Source organism: Podarcis melisellensis (assembly GCF_964234715.1).
Source record: "Podarcis melisellensis genome assembly, chromosome: 12".
Taxonomy (NCBI): domain Eukaryota; kingdom Metazoa; phylum Chordata; class Lepidosauria; order Squamata; family Lacertidae; genus Podarcis; species Podarcis melisellensis.
In genome coordinates this window covers 42,145,261-42,166,820 of record NC_138544.1, presented here as the reverse complement: position 1 = coordinate 42,166,820, position 21,560 = coordinate 42,145,261, and the positions used below count along the sequence as shown (strand labels likewise).

General features: G+C 40.8%; 1 protein-coding gene across 6 annotated transcripts in view; it reads right to left on the bottom strand.

Annotated features, from left to right (window-relative positions):
• CCDC7 (coiled-coil domain containing 7) overlaps positions 1 to 21,560 on the bottom strand; it is a 154,177-nt gene that overhangs the window by 82,974 nt on the left and 49,643 nt on the right. For all 6 annotated transcript variants that reach the window (XM_081931350.1, XM_081931346.1, XM_081931349.1 and 3 more), the window contains exons 19-25: positions 18,771 to 19,101; positions 17,541 to 17,598; positions 16,627 to 16,752; positions 14,709 to 14,780; positions 5,841 to 5,948; positions 4,947 to 5,060; positions 1,561 to 1,680 (exon numbers count right to left, since the gene is read on the bottom strand). In XM_081931350.1, coding sequence (XP_081787476.1) covers positions 1,561 to 1,680; positions 4,947 to 5,060; positions 5,841 to 5,948; positions 14,709 to 14,780; positions 16,627 to 16,752; positions 17,541 to 17,598; positions 18,771 to 19,101 — 929 coding nt within the window. The remainder of the gene's footprint in view (positions 1 to 1,560; positions 1,681 to 4,946; positions 5,061 to 5,840; positions 5,949 to 14,708; positions 14,781 to 16,626; positions 16,753 to 17,540; positions 17,599 to 18,770; positions 19,102 to 21,560) is intronic.

The following is a 21,560-nucleotide window of genomic DNA, read 5'->3' as shown; positions in this document are numbered from 1 at the left end:
ACAGAGATGGCATGCAGGCTACCTTGGACTCCAACACTGCATTGCCATGGGGAACAAGCTCCTCTTGAGATGCAATCCTCTGAACTCTCTCCAAAGTAGACCCAGGTGGTTGTAAATATGTGTACAATAAACCGCAGAGCCTAGGGCTTGCCGATCGGAAGGTCGGCAGTTCGAATCCCCGCGGTGGGGTGAGCTCCCGTTGTTCAGTCCCAGCTCCTGCCCACCTAGCAGTTCAAAAGCACGTCAAGTGCAAGTAGATAAATAGGTATCGCTCTGGCGGGAAGGTAAATGGCGTTTCTGTGCACTGCTCTAGTTCACCAGAAGCAGCTTAGTCATGCTGGCCGCATGACCCAGAAGCTGTCTGCAGACAAACGCCGGCTCCCTCGGCCTATAGAGTGAAATTAGCGCGCAACCCCAGAGTCATCCGCGACTGGACCTAATGGTCAAAGGTACCTTTACCTTAACCTTTAAACCATATTTCTTAAATACACTAGTCTCTGCTGTACCTTGATTTCCCAACTGACACGCTACCCTGGATGAGTGCCTAGTACCCCTGGAATCTCATGCAGCTATTTGGCAGAGATTGGAGTGGCATGTAACAATGTATTACACAAAAAGGTAACTTGAATTATGTACAAGGAAACCTTTCTATAAACAATCATGTTCTACGGTGAAGAAACTTGGGGGGGGTTAGTTCTGAGGCCTAAACTGCCACTTTTAACTGGTCTTTGGATCTCTTGCTAAATGATGCTTATACAGTGTTACCTCTGGTTAAGAACTTAATTCGTTCTGGAGGTCCATTCTTAACCTGAAACTGTTCTTAACCTGAGGTACCACTTTAATGGGGCCTCCCGCTGCTGCTGCGCTGCCACCATGCAATTTCTGTTCTCATCCTGAAGCAAAGTTCTTAACCCGAGGTACTATTTCTGGGTTAGCGGAGTCTGTAACCTGAAGCATCTATAACCTTAAGTGTCTGTAACCCAAGGTACCACTGTATATGTAATCATTTGGTCACACATACAAATGTATGTGTTTATGATTTCTCTCATTGACTAATTGATATAACTCTCTTTAAATTCACCCAGTTTCTAAAACACACATGAATTTCCTTCTCCCATCATCACTTTCCTCGCCATAATTATTTGCTTAGGAAAGCACTCACAAACTGCTAAAATGAGTTCTAATTATTAGCTGGTCTCTGCCCAGCAACAAGGATGGACCACCCACCAGTTTTTGGATCCGCTAAATACCTTTTCCCTCTGCCAACTGACCCTCCTCTTTTTTACTTTCCTTCCTAATGTCTTGTCTTTGATTATACAGTATCCTTAAGGGCAGAGCCATTTAATCCCTAATGACAATAGCAGCAACAACAAGTCACCCACCATGAGTAATTGTCATTCTAGTGGTTCCCACAGACACACATTACACCAGGCCCTTAGAAACCTAGTCCAGGTTGACAAAGTTCAAAATGGGACAAGGCAAAAGAAGGCAAAAGAAGACTGGGGCAAAAATTATAGGGTGTTACATGTAAAGAAAACATAATTACCTGACAGTACTTACCACTCATTTCTGATGGCTGGGTAGCTGCGAGAGCTTGAGCTTCTTCCAAATCTCTCATATTTGATTCCAAGCTTGCACGCAAATGGCTTCCTTTTTCTGTCAGCATGTTAATTTCATCGTCTAAAAGCAACACATGACCATGAAATTCCCTGATATTAGAACATTGGCCCATCCAGTATTGCCAACTGCGACTAGTAGTGACTCTTCAGGATCTCAAATAGGGGTATTTCCCTGCCCTATCAGTAGCAATCAGTGGGTCATGGCAGCTTTGTGCACCTAGCTTCAAAACAGCAAATGTTGCTGCTGCTTACCAAAAGGGAGGGGGAGGACTGAGGCACAGGGAACTTAATGCAGCATGGGCACACAGGGGCAGCAGGAGCATCTGAGGCTCTTGCGCCTTGCCCCTTGCCCTCTTGGTAAGCAGCAGTGACACTAGCCATTTTGAAGTCTGGTGTGCAGTGTCATCCTGCCTTCACCATTCCATAAACCACTACTACAAAGTATGCCACTATGTTTTGAGTCATGTAATGCCATTATTCACTGAATTTCATCTATACTGAAGTGTATCAAATTACTATACACATTATAGTATATACAGAGCCAGCGAGGTGTAGTGGTTAAGAGCGGTGGACTCTGGTGAACCGGGTTCGCTTCCCTGCTCCTCCACATGCAGCTGCTGGGTGACCTTGGGCTAGTCACACTTCTCTGAAGTCTCTCAACCTCACTCACCTCACAGTCTATATATATAATTGTCCAGTAGCACCTTAGAGAGCAACTACCGGTAAGTTTGTTCTTGATATAAGCTTTCGTGTGCATGCACACTTCTTCATATACACTGAAACAGAAGTCACCAAAGAAGTCACAGTGTTTGTCATGGGGGAGGAAGGGAAAGGAGATTGTTAGCCGCTTTGAGACTCCTTAAGGGGAGTCTTCTCCTCCTCCTCCTCCTCCTCCTCCGCATTTGCAGCATGTTAATCTTATCTAATTTCATCTTCACCAGTAGATAGCAACTGGGTCCAATTTTGTTACAGTTGCCTAATATAAAAAAATCAAGGACCCTCTTCGGAGGTTGAGGGAGGATTTACCCTCCCCCGTAAAGGATGTCCACTTCAAACTCCAGGGAGGGTCTCTTGCGAGGCAGAGGCACAGCAGGGCTTTGCTGAGGCTAGTCAGGTGCTGCCCTCAAAATAAAGCCCTGGTTAAAGGTAAAGGTAAAGGTAAAGATAAAGGGACCCCTGACCATCAGGTCCAGTCGCGTACGACTCTGGGGTTGTGGTGCTCCTCTCACTTTACTGGCCGAGGGAGCCGGCGTACAGCTTCCAGGACATGTGGCCAGCATGACAAAGCTGCTTCTGGCAAACCAGAGCAGTGCACGGAAATGCCGTTTACCTTCCCGCCAGAGCAGTACCTATTTATCTACTTGCACTTTGAAGTGCTTTCGAACTGCTAGGTTGGCAGGAGCAGGGACTGAACAATGGGAGCTCACCCTGTCGCGGGGATTTGAACCACCAACCTTCTGATCGGCAAGCCCTAGGCTCAGTGGTTTAAGACCACAGTGCCACCCGCGCCTGTAAAGCCCTGGTTACCACCCACTATGTCTATTTTTTATAACTTAAGTAACACGTGTGTGTGTGTGTGTGTGTGTGTGTGTGTGTGTGGACTGCATTATGCAAGGAAGGAAATTTAACGCTTTCCCACTAGAACAGTAAAAAGAAGATTCAACAATCAGATTAGCATAAAACAAAAATGGTAGCAGTTGCCAGGAACAGCTGAATGCAAAAATAAAAAAATAAAAAAATAGTAACGATAGTATTAATTATCACTAACTGGAACTAGAACTGGCTGAAAATTAAGTCAATTGACATTGTAATATCTCAAGTTCTATGGGATCAAATTGGTTCCCCCCTTTTTTAAGCTTTTCAAGCATTTGATAGTCATAAATGACTATCAATATCTTTTTAAAATATTTTTTTTGACAAAGTAATAAGAATAAATAAATAAATAAGAATAAAAATGTGCACCCCACTCCCGAGACCATTCCATTGTAACTCTCCAACCTTTATATTTTGCCCATATCTCAATGATGTTTCTCAATAAGAGATTTTCAATATTCTGCCACCATTGCCTGTTTGGTTTGATAAAAAATATATTCACCAACTTTTCCCTCATTTCCTGCATATCACTCTCTAACCATTCTAATGCTCCTTGTTCTGTTATCCCATCTATGATATATCTTAACTTGTTTGCTATAAAATATAACTTTATGTTGAGGACACCCAGTCCACCCAGTGCACCCCAAAATAAGGAATTGGCCAGCCAAAATACTCAACATTGTTTGCATTCCTTTAAAAAAGATTGGTCCGGCTGCAAATTTAAGCCATTTTGTAGAGGATACTCTTTGGGAGGTGTGGTGTATGATCCTAGGTGGCATAAAGCTTTTTGTGAGCACACACCCTAGCTTTTTATTTATTTATATATTTAGGATCAATTGTTAGTTTAAATTCACATGCTTAACAGTGTCTTGCACCAAAACTGTTTCCAACATGGAGTTTTATGTCTTCAACGGGCTTTTCCAACTGGATTAAAAGTTATTAATTAATATCAATAGTAATAATTTTCATTTAGGAGATTTTTGAATATGTTTTATAATCAAGGTAATAGGTTTTGATACTCACCAATGTCTTGTTGCCCTGGTCTAACAGCTTCTGCTGGTTGGAGAACCTTAAGATTAGTGTCCAGATTTGCAAGTAAGGCTCTTCTTTTCTCTGTCATCTCATTCATTTCTTCCTCTGTGGAAGAAATAAAGTTTTACAGCTTATTTAACCACAGTAATGAGAATATTCATGCATGTTGCTGAGTGGTGAGAGACTCTAGAAGTGCCAGCAATAACCAGGGTTCCAATTCTTTGGAATGAAGCTATTGGAAACTGTGGTATCTAGGATATATGGTTTTATTTCCACATATATACAGTGTTTATGTTGAGGACACCCAGTCCACCCAGTGCACCCCAAAATAAGGAATTGGCCAGCCAAAATACTCAACATTGTTTGTATTCCTTAAAAAAGATTGGTCTGGCTGCAAACTTAAGCCATTTTGTAGAGGATACTCTTTGGGAGGTGTGGTGTATGATCCTAGGTGGCATAAAGCTTTTTGTGAGCACACACCCTAGCTTTTTATTTATTTATATATTTAGGATCAATTGTTAGTTTAAGTTCACATGCTTAACAGTGTCTTGCACCAAAACTGTTTCCAACATGCAGTTTTATGTCTTCAACAGGCTTTTCCAACTGGATTAAAAGTTATTAATTAATATCAATAGTAATAATTTTCATTTAGGAGATGTTTGAATGTGTTTTATAATCAAGGTAATAGGTTTTGATACTCACCAATGTCTTGTTGCCCTGGTCTAACAGCTTCTGCTGGTTGAAGAACCTTAAGATTAGTGTCCAGATTTGCAAGTAAGGCTCTTCTTTTCTCTGTCATCTCATTCATTTCTTCCTCTGTGGAAGAAATAGAAGTTTTACAGCTTATTTAACCACAGTAATGAGAATATTCATGCATGTTGCTGAGTGATGAGAGACTCTAAAAGTGCCAGCAATATCCAGGGTTCCAATTCTTTGGAATGAAGCTATTGGAAACTGTGGTATCTAGGATATATGGTTTTATTTCCACATACTGTACATACAATCTGAGAATAAGATTGGACGAATAGCATTAATGCTATAACAGATATTGCTTTTCCATTAGGCTTCTGAAGGGGGGACCCACAAAGGCATAGATTTGGTTCCAGCATACAAGTCAATCCGCTGTGCATTTCAAGCTCCCACCTTCAGATGAGACTAAAATAAAGACTAGTTCTTGGCCTATTATTCTCCTACCCCTAGCATGACAACCAGCCAGATGAGTGGGGAGGAACCTTACCCTCTCCTGAAAGCACCACCAGTCATTTGTCTCTATAGCAATACATGTGTTCTTGACCAACTCTTTAGACATGTAAAAAAAGGTGTTTACAGGCCCAGCTAGGGCCACTAACTTAACAAAGAAACTGGGCAGCTCAGCAGTTCCTTCTACTGTAGATTACAATCTTATAGTTACAAGACCAAAGGCATGCTTGGGACCCACAAGCATCATCTAACCCTCCAATCCTATAACAATACTAAGCATTTTATGCATGCAAATTCTGGAGTCACCATTCTATCATTATATTCTTTGACACTACTGAGCCATTAGTCTGCCCTAAGCTAAACATTTATTTGCTGTATGTAGCTTGTAGAATCTACCTGATAAGCCATCTTCAGGAACATGTGCTTGCTGTAGAAGCTGGAGAGTTGATACTACATTTGACAGTAGCTGCCTTGTCTGTTCTGTTTGCTCTTCTTCCGGTTTACCTACATGTAGTAAAAAGTTTTGTGTAATATAGGAAAAATGTTCTCCCCACACTTCCAGTTACTGTATTTTAGTGGACTTACCAAACCTGCCCAAACAATACGCAGAATGCAATTTATATATTCTGGTTTATCACATCCTTGGAGGAGGGGAAAATGGAACCACTGTAAGTTTCAAAAATGGGGGATTTAGCAAACATGGCTGACATGTGGTATGTAGCCTAGGATGTCAGATTGGCAAGACTTGTGTTTTAGTATTCTTTGTATTTGTTAGCACCCAAAGTACTGCATGTGGTGTCCTATGTGCATTATCAGGTCTTTTCCAGTTCCCCACCTTTCCCTTTGCAGCTTATTCTCCCTGCTGAAAAATAGCTTCTGAAGGTAAAATTACCCCCTGGAGTAGCATTCATTTTACACACAGCTATTTAAAAGAAAATGGAAAGAGAAAGAGAAAGCTGTTTATATATTAATGTATTCTTTGAAATCCTTCCACACACAATTATAAGTATGGCCAGTTGCAAGTCTGGCCACAAGTGGGGGAACCAAGGAGTGCCTACTGTAGGTAGCCCACCCTCACAAAAGTACCATTTTCTCACATGATGATTGCAGGATCCATGTCAGTCCATATGCGAAGAGACAGTCCTTGAGGTATTGTGCTCCTGAGCCATTTAAGGCTTTATAGCTGAAAACCTATACTTCAAAGACTGCCTCTCCCCAATGAATTGACCCAGACTCTGCAATCATCATCTGAGGCCCTTCTATGTGTGCCTCCTCCACAAGAGGTCCTGAGCACAGCAACTCGAGAACGAGCCTTTTCTGTTGTTGTTTTTTTTTAAAATAAATTTTTATTGATTTTAACAACGTAAAGAATAACAACATAACCAAGAAAAGAAAAAGAAAAAACATACAAACAAACATACACGACTTCCCCAAACCTTCCCTTCACTGCACCCTTATTTTTAAAATAGCTTTTAGCAATCCTTCTTTCAATTTTAATAAGACAGCTTTCTTTAAATTCTCTTAAATTTAAACTTTAACAGCTATAATTCTCTAATTTCATAACCCTTGACATCTTAACATTCCGAAATTTTACAAAAGTTCTTAAGATAAACTTTAAATTTTTTCCAGTCCTCTTCCACCGTCTCTCTCCTCTGGTCACGGATTCTGCCGGTCATCTCTGCTAGTCCCATAAATTCAATCACCTTGGTCTGCCATTCTTCCAGAGTAGGTAGTTCTTGAGTCTTCCAATACTTTGCTAGAAGAATTCTTGCTGCCGTGGTTGCATACATAAAAAAGGTTCTGTCTTTCTTTGGAATCGTTTGGTCGACCATGCCCAGAAGAAAGGCCTCCGGCTTCTTTACAAATGTCCACTTAAGGACTTTCTTAATTTCATTATAGATCATTTCCCAGTAGGCCTTAATTCTTGGGCAGGTCCACCAAAGATGATAGAAAGTTCCTTCACATTCATTACATTTCCAGCACTTGTTATTGGGCAAATGATATATCTTTGCAAGCTTGGCTGGGGTCATGTACCACCTATAGATCATTTTCATTATATTTTCTTTTAAGGCACTACATGCCGTGAATTTAATACCTGTGGTCCATAACCATTCCCAGTCCGCAAACATAATATCATGACCGATATCTTGTGCCCACTTAATCATTGCTGACTTTACTGTTTCATCTTGGGTGTTCCATTTCAGCAGCAAATTATACATTCTAGACAGGTTCTTAGTATTGGGTTCCAATAGCTCTGTTTCTAACTTTGACCTCTCCTTCTGAAATCCTAGTTTCCTGTCTTGCTTAAACGTCTCATTAATCTGATGATAATGTAACCAATCTCGAACTTTAGGTTTTAATTTCTCGAAACTCTGTAATTTGGGCTTTTCACCGTCATATCATAGGCGCCGACTCCATGGGGCCTGAGGGGGCCCGAGCCCCCTCAAAAATTCGTTTGGGGGGGCTCTGCCCCCCCAATAATTTAAGAAAATTATTACCGTATTTTTCCCTCAAAAAGAGGAAGCGGCTGCTTTCCTGCATTCTGCCTCAGGGTCTTACTGTCCACCCGCCTCTGTTTCCTTGCTGTGTTTGCTCAAATGGAGCAAAGAGCAGGGAAAGCCCCTCCCCTCCAGGCAAGCAGAGAGTCGTCTCTGTGCTCCAGGAGGGGGAGAGAGAGAGAGAGAGCGGACGAGCTGGCTGGCTGGCTTGGGTGGGTAGGTGAGGGAAAACTTTTGCCTTCCTTTCCTCCCTCCCAGTAATACCCCTCTCCTGCATTCTTAGCCAGCTGCTTCTCTGCACACCCCTCTCGAGCTCCTTGTCCGTTCTGTGTTTTTCCTTCCCTCCCCACTTAAAATGTGATTTAAAAGCATAGATCCACATGGATCCTCAGGATCTTTGCATTGGGTCACCCCAAATTCACCAACAGATCACATAGCATGTCCATGGCTACAGCCTGCCCCCCCCAAATCACGCACCCACTGTTGCCTGGGGCTGCAGTGGTGCAAAAATGTTGTTAAAAAGCATGGATCCACATGGATCCTCAGGATCTTTGCACTGGGTCACCCCAAATTCACCATCAGATCACATAGCATGTCCATGGCTACAGCCTGCCCCCCAAAAATCACACACCCACTGTTGCCTGGGGCTGCAATGGTGCAAAAACGTGGTTACAAAACATGGATCCACAGGGATCCTCAGGATCTTTGCATTGGGTCAGCCCAAATTCACCATCAGAGCACATAGCATGTCCATGGCTACAGCCTGCCCCCAAAAAACCACACACCCACTGTTGCCTGGGGCTGCAATGGTGCAAAAACGTGGTTACAAAGCATGGATCCACAGGGATTCTCAGGATTTTTGCATTGGGTCACCCCAAATTCACCATCAGATCACATGTCTGTGGCCACAGCATGAAGCACAAAAATGATACATCATTAATATTCACCGCCCACGGCGGCAGCCAATCGGCTGCCGCAAAGGGCGGGCCCTCACAGGTTCACTTAAGGTCGGGGCAGCCCAGGGCTCGCCCCTTTCGTTCCCCCAGCAGCAGCGGTTTGGAGGTCTTGGGCCCCCCCAATATTTTTTATAAGTCGGCGCCCCTGCGTCATATTCTATAATTTCACAATATTTTGGCCAATCTGAATCCATATTAAGTTTTTTTACCGCCTTGGCTTCCATGGGTGACAGCCACCTGGGGGTTTTATTTTCCAACAAGTCTTTATAACGGTTCCATACATTATATAGTGCTTTTCTGACAATATGGTTTTTAAAACCTCTATGAACCTTTACCTTGTCATACCACAAATATGCATGCCAGCCGAAGTTGTTATCATATCCCTCCAAATCCAAGACATCTGTATTCTCAAGAAGTAGCCATTGTTTCAGCCAGCAAAAAGCTGCTGCCTCATAATAAAGTCTTAAGTCCGGCAGGGCAAAGCCCCCTCTATCCTTTGAGTCAGTCAGAATCTTAAATTTTATTCTGGGTTTTTTGCCCTGCCAGACAAAATTAGATATATCTTTCTGCCACTTCTTGAAACAGTCCATATTGTCCAAAATTTGCAATGTCTGGAACAAAAACAACAATCTCGGCAGTACGTTCATCTTAATAACAGCAATTCGGCCTAACAAGGAGAGTCTCAACCTAGTCCATATGTCAAGATCTTTCTTCACTTCCAACCAACATTTCTCATAATTATCTTTAAACAGATTCACATTTTTAGATGTTAAATTCACCCCCAGATATTTCACTTTTTTTGTTATTTCCAAACCCGTTTCCCTTTGAAAACTATCTTTTTCCCCCATCGTTAGATTTTTTCCCAGCACCTTTGTCTTCTGTTTGTTTAATTTAAAGCCTGCCACTTGACCAAATTTTTCAATAAGCTCTAATACCCTTTTTGTACTGGCTTCTGGTTTTTGCAAGGTCAAAACTAGATCATCTGCGAATGCTCTTAACTTATAATGTTTAGCTCCGAGCTGTATCCCTTCAACCAGCTGGTCTCTTCTAATCATATTTAACAATACCTCCAGGACCGATATAAACAGTAGGGGGGATATAGGACATCCCTGTCGTGTCCCTTTTTCTATTGGGATCTCGTCCATAACCATACCATTCACAATTAATTTAGCCTTTTGCTCAGAATATATTGTACCTATACCATTTTCAAATTTTTGGCCTACCCCCATCCCTTGGAGATTCTTCTTCATAAAACTCCAACAAATGTTGTCAAAGGCTTTCTCCGCGTCCACAAAAATCAGAACTGCTTTTCTATTTATGTTCGTCTCTAGGAGTTCCAGAATGTCTATAATGTTCCTCACATTGTCTGACATATGTCTCCCTGGGAGAAAGCCTGTTTGGTCTTTATGAATCTCCTCCAATAGCACTTTTTAAAATCTTTTTGCTAAAATGTCTGCAAAAATTTTATAACCCACATTTAAAAGTGAAATAGGGCGGTAGTTCTTAACTTGATGTTTCTCAGTTTCTGTTTTCGGTATAAGTGAGATGAATGCTTCCTGCCACGATTCGGGAGCCTTTTTCCCCTCCAAAATTTGATTACACACTTCTTTCAATGGTTGTATTAGCCATTCCTTCAATGCTTTGTAGTATCTCGCGGTCAGCCCATCTGGTCCTGGTGATTTTCCCAGTTGCATACCCTGGATGGCACCCTCTATTTCTTGGTCTGTGATTTTCTCATTCAAAATCCTTTTATTGTTTTCGGTAATCTTTGGGAGTCCGTATTTTTTAATAAATTCTTCTATCTCTTGTTCATTCTTTGGCCCTTGTGAATACAATTTCTTAAAAAAACTTTGAAAACAATTGCTGATCTCATTTGGTTTACTAATAAACTTCCCATCTACCTCGAGGGATGTCACCGTATTCAACTTTTGCCTCTTTTTCAATTGCCATGACAGCAGTTTCCCACATTTGTCTGCTGACTCAAAAGTCTTTTGCCTCATTTGTTTTATTTTCCATTCTATTTCTTGATTTATCAGTTCCATAAATTGAGTCTGGTAGTACTTTATTTCTCTTAAAATCTCTTGAGACTTAGGTTTAGATCTCAATTTCTTTTCTCCTTCTTTCATTTGTTTCCAATTTTTTTCCTTCTTCTCATTCTGTTTTTTCCTTTTTATAGAGTTCTGCTGGATTAGGAAACCACGCATCACGGCCTTGCTAGCGTCCCATACTATTCTTTTTTCCACATCTGATCTCAAATTCACCTCGAAGTAGTCTTTCAATGTCTTTTGGGCCTTTTTATAAATTGCTTCATCTCCAAATAGGGTGTCATTCATTCTCCATCTGAAGTTTCCAGCTGTTGTCAATTTCATATCCATCCTTATTGCATTATGGTCGGAGCAGGTTTTTGGGCAGATTTCTGTTTTTTTAACCTTTGGTGCCAGATTACTAGAAATCCATATTTGGTCAATCCTGGTCCACGTCATTTTTGCTTCAGAGAAGAAGGTCCCCTCTCTTTCCAGAGGGTTCCTTGTTCTCCAAATATCAATCAAGTCCATGGTGTCAGTCAGTTCGAAAAAGGTCTTTGGTAATCTCCCATCCTTGGAAATTATTTGTCTTTGCGCTTTATCCATGTTTGTGGAGACAACTCCGTTCATATCGCCCATCATTATGATTTTAAAGTCCATGAAGTCCATTAAAGTCTCATGCAACTTCTTAAAGAACTCAGCCTTCCCCTCATTGGGTGCATAAACTCCTACAATCAAGATCTTTTCTCCTTGTATTTGGATTTCCACTGCCAGAAATCTTCCTTGTTCATCCTTAAAAATCATTTTTGGTTCCAGTTTTTCTTTAACATACATCACTACCCCTCTTTTCTTGACTTTATCTGACGAGATAAATTCCAATCCTAATCTCTTGTTTATCAGCAATTTTCTGTGTATCCTGGCAATGTGAGTTTCTTGCAGACATATTACATCTAGATGTTCTTTCTTTAATATATGAAACACTTGACCCCTTTTTCGGGGATGGTTCAAACCATTGCAATTCCAACTCAGAAGTTGCAGAGACATTTTGTTACTGGGCTTCTTTTCCACCGACTGCTCCAAGTGCTTGTTCCTCGTCAGTCGGTGCTGGGTTCAGTCCAAATGAGAGATTTGCTATATCCGGTATCTCCCTCTCAGTCACAGTTCCTTTTGAAAATCCTCAAAGTTTCTTTCCAAGAAGTGTTCTTTCTCTTGAATTGTTTTAATTTTAATTTTTTTCCCTTTGAAGTTGAAGGACAACCCTTGTGGGAACTCCCACCTGAATCGAATATTATTTTGTTTCAGTAGGTCCACTAAAACTTTAAATTGGGCCCTAACTTCCAAAAAGTGTTTAGGAATATCTTTGAAGATCTGTATTTGAGAATTTTTGATAATCAAGGCCTTCTGGAAATGAAGGTTCAATATTTTATCCCTTTCTTCTTTGGATCTCAACGTAATTAGACAATCCCTTGGTTTCTTGCCTTGCTTCCTGCCAATCCTGAAGGCTGTAGTTATTGCAAATTCGTCTTCCTCTCCTTCTAGCTCATCCGTCCAAAATTCTTGAAACTTGTCTGTGAGAAATTCCCCAAGATTGTCCTCTTCCTCCTCTGGTACCAGTCTTAATTTCAGGTTCTTGCTTTTTCTCTCCAGTTCCATAAGTGCCAAAGCAGCATCATGTTCATGTACTTTCTTTGCAATAGGCGCAAATTTTCCCTTGGTTTCCTCGGCAGTGCTCCTAGCAGTCTCAGCTATTTTCCTTGTTTCGGTACTTTCCTGAATTAAACGATTTATAGAATCTGTGTTAGATGATATTGCCGTTGTGTTCAGGTCAAGTCTTGTTGTCAACTCTGTCAGTTTCTTAGAGTTCTCTGTTGATTGCTTAGTGAGTGCTTCTAAAGATTGATTTATTCTGAGCAGTGCCTGTGTCATAGAATCCATTGATGCTGTTGTACCTTTTTCCTGTGCAGCTGCAGCTCCTGTTAAGGAGCCTCTTTTTTGAGCTTGCTTTTGGGCTTGTTTTGTTTTGCTTCTTGTTGATATCTCCTCCAGTGGAGTGCTCATAACTCAAGGTCGTTCACACAGGAAAGTTGCAAGTGGAAAATCCCACTTTCCTGCCTTGATTCAGCTATCTCTGTTTTAGTCCTCTAGAGGGAGAAGTTGTATCCAAGTAGGTATAACAAAGAAACAGGAAAGCCAAGAGCCATGCAAAGTCCCAGAAACAGGAATCTATCCAAAAGTCTTACTTTGTTGCTGTTTAGAAAGTTACAGATTTTGTCCTCTAAAGTCCCATTACTTTGTTTCAAATAAAGTCTTACTTTGTAACCACAGTTTTTTGACAGTTCTCTTCCAGGCGCTCACCGCTCAGGCAGATCGGCCAGGGGTATCGGCAGCGGAGAGTTTCCCTTTCTAAGTTTTTTTCATTTAGCAGGTTAAATTAAATCAATCTTCTTCCCCCCCTCTCCCGCTCTAAAGGGGGGGAGGTCCCCTCCGATGTCAGGCTTGAGAGATTTTAAGAAAGAGGAAAAGTTCCCTTTAAATATAGCTTAATCTTTTTCATTGCTCCTTCAATCGTGCAGTTCCGGGAGGCTGACTTCCTTAATTTTCGCCTTCCCGTTTTCAGTCAAATCTTCTTAATTTAATAGACCCGTTAACTTTGTTTTTGCCGTTCTTACTCACGGGTGTTGTTGCCAATCGGTAGTTTCAGGAAGGAATCGGCGCTCTCCGTCAATGGCGACGCGGCTTCGCTCCGTGAGCTGGGTTGCGATCCTCAGCACCGCGCTCACACCCGGTGCCACTCCGGAGCCTTTAAAAAGGCTCTTTCACGATACCGGGGGGCGCAAAGGTGCCCACCGAATCTCCTTGTCCACAGGCTTCAGCGCCTGTGATTTTAGGGGTCCCCCGCTCGCCGTAGCGGGTCAGACCCGAACTCACGGAGCAGTCCTGCTTCGGAGCTCGAAGCAAGGACCGCCATTAACGCTGGCGCCGACCGGAAGTCTCCCGAAAACGAGCCTTTTCTGGAGTGACTCTGCTTGTGAAATGCTCTCCCTAGGGAGGTTCACCTGGTGCATTTGTTATATAACTTTAGGTGCCAGGTGAAAAGTTTTCTCCATCAACTGGCCTTTGACTAATTAATCTATGGTCTTTTAAACAGGGGGCGGGGGTTATTGTTTCTGTTTGCCATTATGGTATATATTTTTGTGTGTTTTTTCTATTATAACCTGCCCTATGATCTTTGGATGAAGAGCAGTATAGAAATTAATTTGTTGTTGTTGTTAAATTCAATGAATTTATAAATTCCATAAATAATAAGTAATAAAATAATAATTGTTATTAACTGTTTTTTTTAAAAAAAAAAACATTGTTTAAAGGTGGATTTGTTGCACTGCTGTGACAGAGAGCTTTAATCTGCTTAATTGTGCAAACCTAAACATCCAGTATACAATTACACCCCTCCCACAAAATAATGAGAATCTTAAGGTGATTAAAATAAGTGTGAGTCCAGCACAGTGATAAAATAAAATTCAAATAAAAATACAACCAGGCCTTTGGCTGATTAACATCTGATACCCTTTTAAATGTGTTGGAGGAGAAGGTATTATTGATTAGGTTTTATTCTTATGCGTTTTGTGTTCTTTATATTGTATTTTTATGCTGTGAACTGCCCTGAGATCTATAGATGAAGGGCAGTATACACATTTAATAAATAATATCAATAAATGAAATTATTATTTTTTTAAAAAAAACTGTCAATCAATCATTAGCTCCTTACATTACTGGGTTTCCACTTACCAAGTTGTTGGAGTCCTTCCGCAGGTATCAGCTGATTTAGTAACTGAAGTTTTTGTTCATCTGATAATACTTCTATTTTGTTGGCAAAAGCAAGTTACAGAACAATTAGGAAATGTGACAGAATGAAGTACTACTTCTTTTGTGATCGGCTAATTATATAATTATAAAACAAGTCTTAGAAAACAGGCATTCTTAACCCTTCCCATACCAGTTGCTACAGTGACATCCATATCTGTTGCAAATAAGACAGAGACAGTTACAGAAGGCTATACTATCTACAGTTTGTAGGGAGAAATATGTAAAAGCTTGCTTTACTTACATTATATTTGCACATTACTGAATCTTGCAACTTAATTTTTTTCTAATGAAATCTCTCTTTACAATAATCATATTGCTTGTGCAATACCCACATATACATATATCCAACTTTTGCAGACAGAACTCATATAAAGAGATCAGACGGATGCGTCTCATTTTTGTATCTCCTTAAATTATGATGAAATGGCACTTTAACTAAACATACCGTATGCCTTTGGTCAGCAAACTAATTAGCATACTGCATTATCACTGTGCTAATCATTCCGTAGCTAGCCATAATCTCAGTTGGGTGAATAGTATGCCCTCCATTCACTGTAAAACAACCACCTTCACAGTAAGTAAATTCTTCTACAGTGGAGGAGGACTTGTTGGTCTGACCTGGCAACCTGGATCTACCTCCCACTGTGGTAACCATATATTACAGAGTATTATAGTAATGGGCATCATAGACCTGGATCCATTGTAGTGGATTCATTGTAATGCATCCAGAAATGCATCAGACACTGCATCATTGTCACTAGTCCTAGCTCTTTGATGAACACCTGTTTGATTCCATGGTGCCTAGCATTGTGAAGACTACTACTCTTCAGGGTGGTTATTCAGGGAAGTTGGCTCTACAGCGATGAGAGGGATGTTACCATTGCTATGAGTGGGTTGGGGCCATTTGGCACTGGGCACTGGAAGGGATATCCTCCATTTTTGTGTGCCCTAGATGTTACATCTTCTGAGAAATCCAGCAACAGTCCTGGCTGGGGCTGTCACCTTCCCATAGCATGGGGAACAAGCTCTTCCTGACTCCTGCTGCTTTCTAATGCTGAGCATTAGAAAGAAAATGTACAGTCATTAAGAAAGTGGAGGGGAACTGCAAAAAAAAAACCAACAACACAGAAAACAGAAACTGAATCCCTGATGTCTGGAGCTAGGCAAAACCAGAACTAGAAGGGGGGCCTTCCACACCACTAAACTGTGAACTTTGGCCTTGCCTACTAGAGTGGATGGGAATAATAACCCAGCTATGGATGTTGGCCTTTACTGTAGGAATACACAACTAATATTTTTTTAAAAAAAATACACCAAATGTTATCAAAATGGTCAGCTATATCAGGGCCACATTCTAATCCTAAGGCGCCCAATGTGGTGCATCCTCCTTTCAATCCACCAAAGACCCCTGTATTATTTTTTAAAAAAAACTGAAGCTATATTATTTTGTTTATTGTTTGGTTAGGAGGTGGAGGGGTTCGGTTTTGTTTTGGGGTTTTTTGCAAGGCGTTGCCTTTTATTTTGTCTATGTTTTGTTTGCTTGGAGAACACCTGAGCATTGCCAATTTTCCTTCTATGAAATTTGTATGTTGAGATGCCTGCAACAGTTTCTTACATTTCCAAATGCACTCCTGGGCCCTCCAGAACTTGGAACCACAGGTCTAATTTCAGGGTTCCGTGTGCAGATGAAAGAATGTAATGTACCTGATGCCTTCTGACTCCCACTTAATCCTTTAGATATAGCCTAATAAAGTTGCAGACCTCCAGCGATGTCTACAAGCCTGAATCTGTACAACCACATACTGTACCCTTAAATTCTCAGGAATCTGAATGTACTTACCCATGCCTTTGCTAGGCTCTAGCAAAAGTTTGGCTAAAGTTTCTGCTTCAGGAACTCCTTCCAGCTCTGCCAAATTGTTTGCAAGCTGATCCATTTTTTTATTAATCAAATTCTTAGTTCCATCCTCTATAAAGTAAAACAAAGGGGTTTTGTTGTTGTGTATGTAAGGGCAAGGAGAAATATTGGCAATATTATGTCTCTACAGGGCAGGAACAGTTACAGTTTCTAATAAAACAGTGTTATCCATGCATTCAGAAACATAAGGGATTGTATTCAACATAGCTTGCCTGGCAGTATTATCTCCCCTCTCCTCACACACTGTTCTGGGGGTTCTCCTAACCTCCAGAGCAGATTTGAAGATGGTGCAAATGAAGGAGGGGAGATGTTCCATTGTCCTGCAGAATCTCATTTAAAAGGGTTTTTTTTAAAAAAAAAAAAAGCATTATTTTATCCCACTCTTCAGCTAAAAAGATTCCCTGAGTGTTTTACATAGGAGCTGCAGTATAAGTAGTCTGTAAATGTATACATGATCTAAAAGACATGACTGCAGAGGAAGGAAGAGGACAGGAAAATAAATTCAGGCACCACTTGTATAAAGTTACAAAATTCTAAATGGAATAACAAATGAAACACTAAGATCCTGTTTACACTGGAACTAGCACAGTAGAATTTATCTCTGAGTAAACATGCCTAGGTTTGAGCTGTAGCACAGCTATGTACCATCCTGGGATATATACTATGATGGGTGGTATAAAATGTCCTATATAAATTAAACTTTATAAAAACTAATTTAGGAATGTCTGTACCAAAATATTTTTTTCTACACAAATTCTCCTGTTCTCCAAAAATTCCCGATATAATGTTATTGCATGCCTTAACCATTATTATTTTTAATTACAGAAGAGAAGAATTACCTTCAAGTCCTGAAGAATCCATGTATGTTTGTGGGATTTCTTTTTGTAAAGTGGAAGCCTATGGAAAACAATGGGGGAAATAGAAAGGAGAAAACATCCCATTTTACTACTTTCTTGGAATGCCTCTGAGATACGTTAATTTTATGAGAAGAAGGGATTGTTGTTACATCTATTTCAGAGAGCACTCTCAGTTTGGGTAGGGTTGCCATGCGTCCAGAAAAACCTGTACTCTTTCTGGAGGCCAACATGCCCATCCGGGCAGATTTTTACATTTAAAAGAAAATGTTCAAGTTTTTTGGGGGGGAGGTTAGCTCTGGCTTGGGTGGCTTGGGTGCAGGCTGCTCTGCACATCATGGCCACTGCCAGCCTGAGCTGGGAAAGGTGTGTGGGCGCCCCCACATGCCTCTTTCCCCAGCTTGGGCTGGCAGTGGCTCGGGCTGTCCTCTTTTTTGCTCTTCAATGTATGGCAAACCTAAGTTTGGGTGTAACCAGTAGGTGAGTGTTGGGGTGAGTTTTGGAGATTGGGCCCCCTCCAGTGACTTCTATGGAAGAATTTGACGTCCCCTTTTTGCCAATGTCATTTCAACAGGTTACCAGGTCACATGAGCATGTTGAGAGGAATTTACATTAGCTGTAAGTCTTTGTTTGCATGTCCCACAACTTTTGGGGGACTTACACCAACATAACTTACATCAACTGAGTCCTGGCTGAGCTGGAGTGAGGAACCTAACTCCAGCATAGTCCCAGCAGACCCAGATCCAAACTCTCTAATCCTGGAGACTCTTGGGTTTGGACTGGACTGTTAGTGTCTCATTGCTAATTTACTCAACACTCACCGATTCATGTGCGCTTTTCATTATGTGTTTTAATGTCTGGTGATATGAACGTTTTTCTATAATTTCTAATCAGTCATCGGTATTTCACAGATTTAAGATCTTACCGTTGTTTCAATTATCAAATAATAAACATGAATGTATTAACATTCCATTAGGACACAGGCATTCTGAAATGATAACATGTAATATTCTCAGAACTATAATTAAGTGTATTGTTTATATTCTAATATTTTATGTACATAATAACAGTATCTGCTGCTCATATATAGCTATTTTTACCAATATATGAATATAGCTAACTATATTAAATTATTTCAGTAAATAATAATACTACACCACGTCCTCTTTGACATCAAGTATTCTTCTCATTTGCTGTAGTAGCAGCTGTTTGTACCTGTTCTGGACTGATAGCTGCTGATATCCTTTTAGTATCTCTCATAATTGTCTTAGGTTGAGCTGCATCTTCCATTTCAATTTCTGAAAGAAGCGATGAAGCTTCCTGCTCACTGGTGGGCAAACTTCTTGTCTCTTCTGGGACATTAAGTTCAGGAGAGGTGGTTTTTCTTTTTTTTAAGTCAGGTGGAAGCACTTCCTCAGGAGACTTATCTAAGGTTCCTGACACAGTTTCTTCCACAACTTTTGTTAAAGCAGGCAACTGCTTTTCTTCAATTGGAGGCGATGGTGAGGGTTCTGAAACAGGACTGCCATATGTTTTTTTCTCCGCGCTTTAAGATTTAAAACATAGGGATTGTCAGCTAAGAAAGCTTAAAAACAGCTGTTACTTATTCCCCTCTGCCGCCACCCAAATAAAGTTAAATGGAACCAGTAAACTTGTATGTCTTTATTCGTCAACTACAGGCCTGGTCCACATATCATGCTAAAACAAACCTTGCCTTTGAGTGAATGTGCAGTGTCCTGGAAAAGAGTTTGCTGCCATTCTTTTCCTCCAGTCCTTTTTTGCTGGCATGCCAAGCTAAGCCAAGATTTCGCTTAACCAGTCATCCAAACAAAGGCTCATGGTTCAGCTCTGTCCAGACCAACCATTAGTTGTAACCAACAACAAACTTTGGTTACATCTGGTGGTTAGTCTGGAGAGAAATAGCTTAACTACAAGCTCAGGTATGAATGACAGGCCAAGCCAAACCTTACTTCAGCTCAGTGCAGTGTGGTAGCAAAAAAGACCAGGGTGGCAAAGTGGCTGCCAATTCCTTTCTTGCAGCCTACACATTTTCACATTCATGCTAAGCCAAGACTTGGCTTATTGCGATGTGAGAACAAGGGCACAGAGTTGTATATTGTGAAAGAATAAGCTGAAGAGCTAACAATGTTCTTAGTTTTAACAGATGTATAATAAATAAATGTGCAGGCACCTCCCCACTCACAAAATATATATAATTGGTGGTCATTTCTTTCATTTAATGAAAGTGATTCAGTTCACAACAACAGTATTTATTCCAGTGATGTTTGTCTCTCCACTCAGCTCTCTCAGCTACGTCACAGAGAATGTTACGGTGAAACTGTGGTGCAATACAAATTGGATACTTGAACTCAGGTAAATGTGATCTTTGAGCAAAATTGTTTATTATCTTTTTAACTGGCGTGGTTATTTAAAAATGAGGCTTACAATGGGGTAACAATCCCACACAGAGATGTCTGTGAGTTGGCGGTTATATCCTAAAATGAAGCCGGTATCATTCTATTTGTGATACCATAGGAAAACACAGAGTCAGTTCTAGGACCATAAATGTGGCATGCTCTGGACTAAACTAAAAGACTGGATCTAGTAAGCAAGGCAAAAGGTCCGCACATTGATACAAAATAGCTTGATTTCTTTGAGAGTATATGCAAGGTAGACACAGGGTATAAAATGTAAGTAATAAAGCCAAATAAAGCAGTGGAATCCCTTGCAAAGTTCCTTAACAGATATTTAGGCAAAAATTCAAATGGCTGGAGTTTTGAAAAATAATTGAAAAAGTAGAAAATCCCTCAAAAGCAGTTCATTATTTATGTACTAATAGAGAAGGAAGATGCGTCACTTGGGTTATGTCTGGAGCCAAATCAGCTTTAAAAGTACATTAGATGGGAACATTTCTCCCTCCCAATTAGACAGCACATTTTTTAAAAATGTAGCAGGAGCAAAATACTTCCCCACTCTAAATGCCAAAGCTGGATTCTGGCAATTACCACTGGACAATAGGAACTCATGTTTATATGCATTTAATACACATTTTGGGTACTACCATTTCTCCAGTTTGCCATTTCATATCAACTCTACCTCTCATTGACTGAGTTTATTTAGATGCCACCTTGTCACAGTGAGCTATGCCAAAAGCAGTTTACAACAAATATTCAAAAGTCAGAATACAGAGCATTAGGGTTCCAGGTACTAGTCTTGCTACACTGCAAGCAGCCTTAGGAACTTGGATTAAATAGGATCCTCTGTGGGTTTGCTACTGTGTGAGAAAGAAATTCTGGAGGGGTGGAGGGAGGGGCAGGAAGTTGAGGAAGAGAAACAGCTGGACTATATGAGTCTTGAGGTCCCTTCCAACTCTACAATTCTATGATTCTATGACTCCTTCAGAGCCTTTAATGAGTTTAAATAGCTAAAGATGAATCATTTTACAGACTATACATGATCTACATATAGGAAAGTAAGGATTATGTGAGCATTTTTCATGCCTGAGGCATTTCCCTGACAAGCTCTGCATTAGGATTGTAATGGAAGTGCACTTTCTACTTTAGACTCACAAAAAGCATTTCTTCACTATACATGGAACCTAAAATGACTACAAAATTATCATTTCCTAAAATGAGTAATCAAATAAAAATAAAATTGAAAGGAATCTTGTTAAAGTGTAAAGGTAAAGGGACCCCTGACCATTAGGTCCAGTTGTGGACGACTCTGGGGTTGTGGCGCTCATCTCGCTTTATTGGCCAAGGGAGCCGGCGTACAGTTTCCGGGTCATGTGGCCAGCATGACTAAGCCGCTTCTGGCGAACCAGAGCAGCGCATGGAAATGCCGTTTACCTTCCCACCGGAGCGGTACCTATTTATCTACTTGCACTTTGACGTGCTTTTGAACTGCTAGGTTGGCAGGAACTGGGACCAAGCAATGGGAGCTCACCCTGTTGCAAGGATTCGAACCGCCGACCTTCTGATCAGCAAGCCCTAGGCTCTGTGGTTT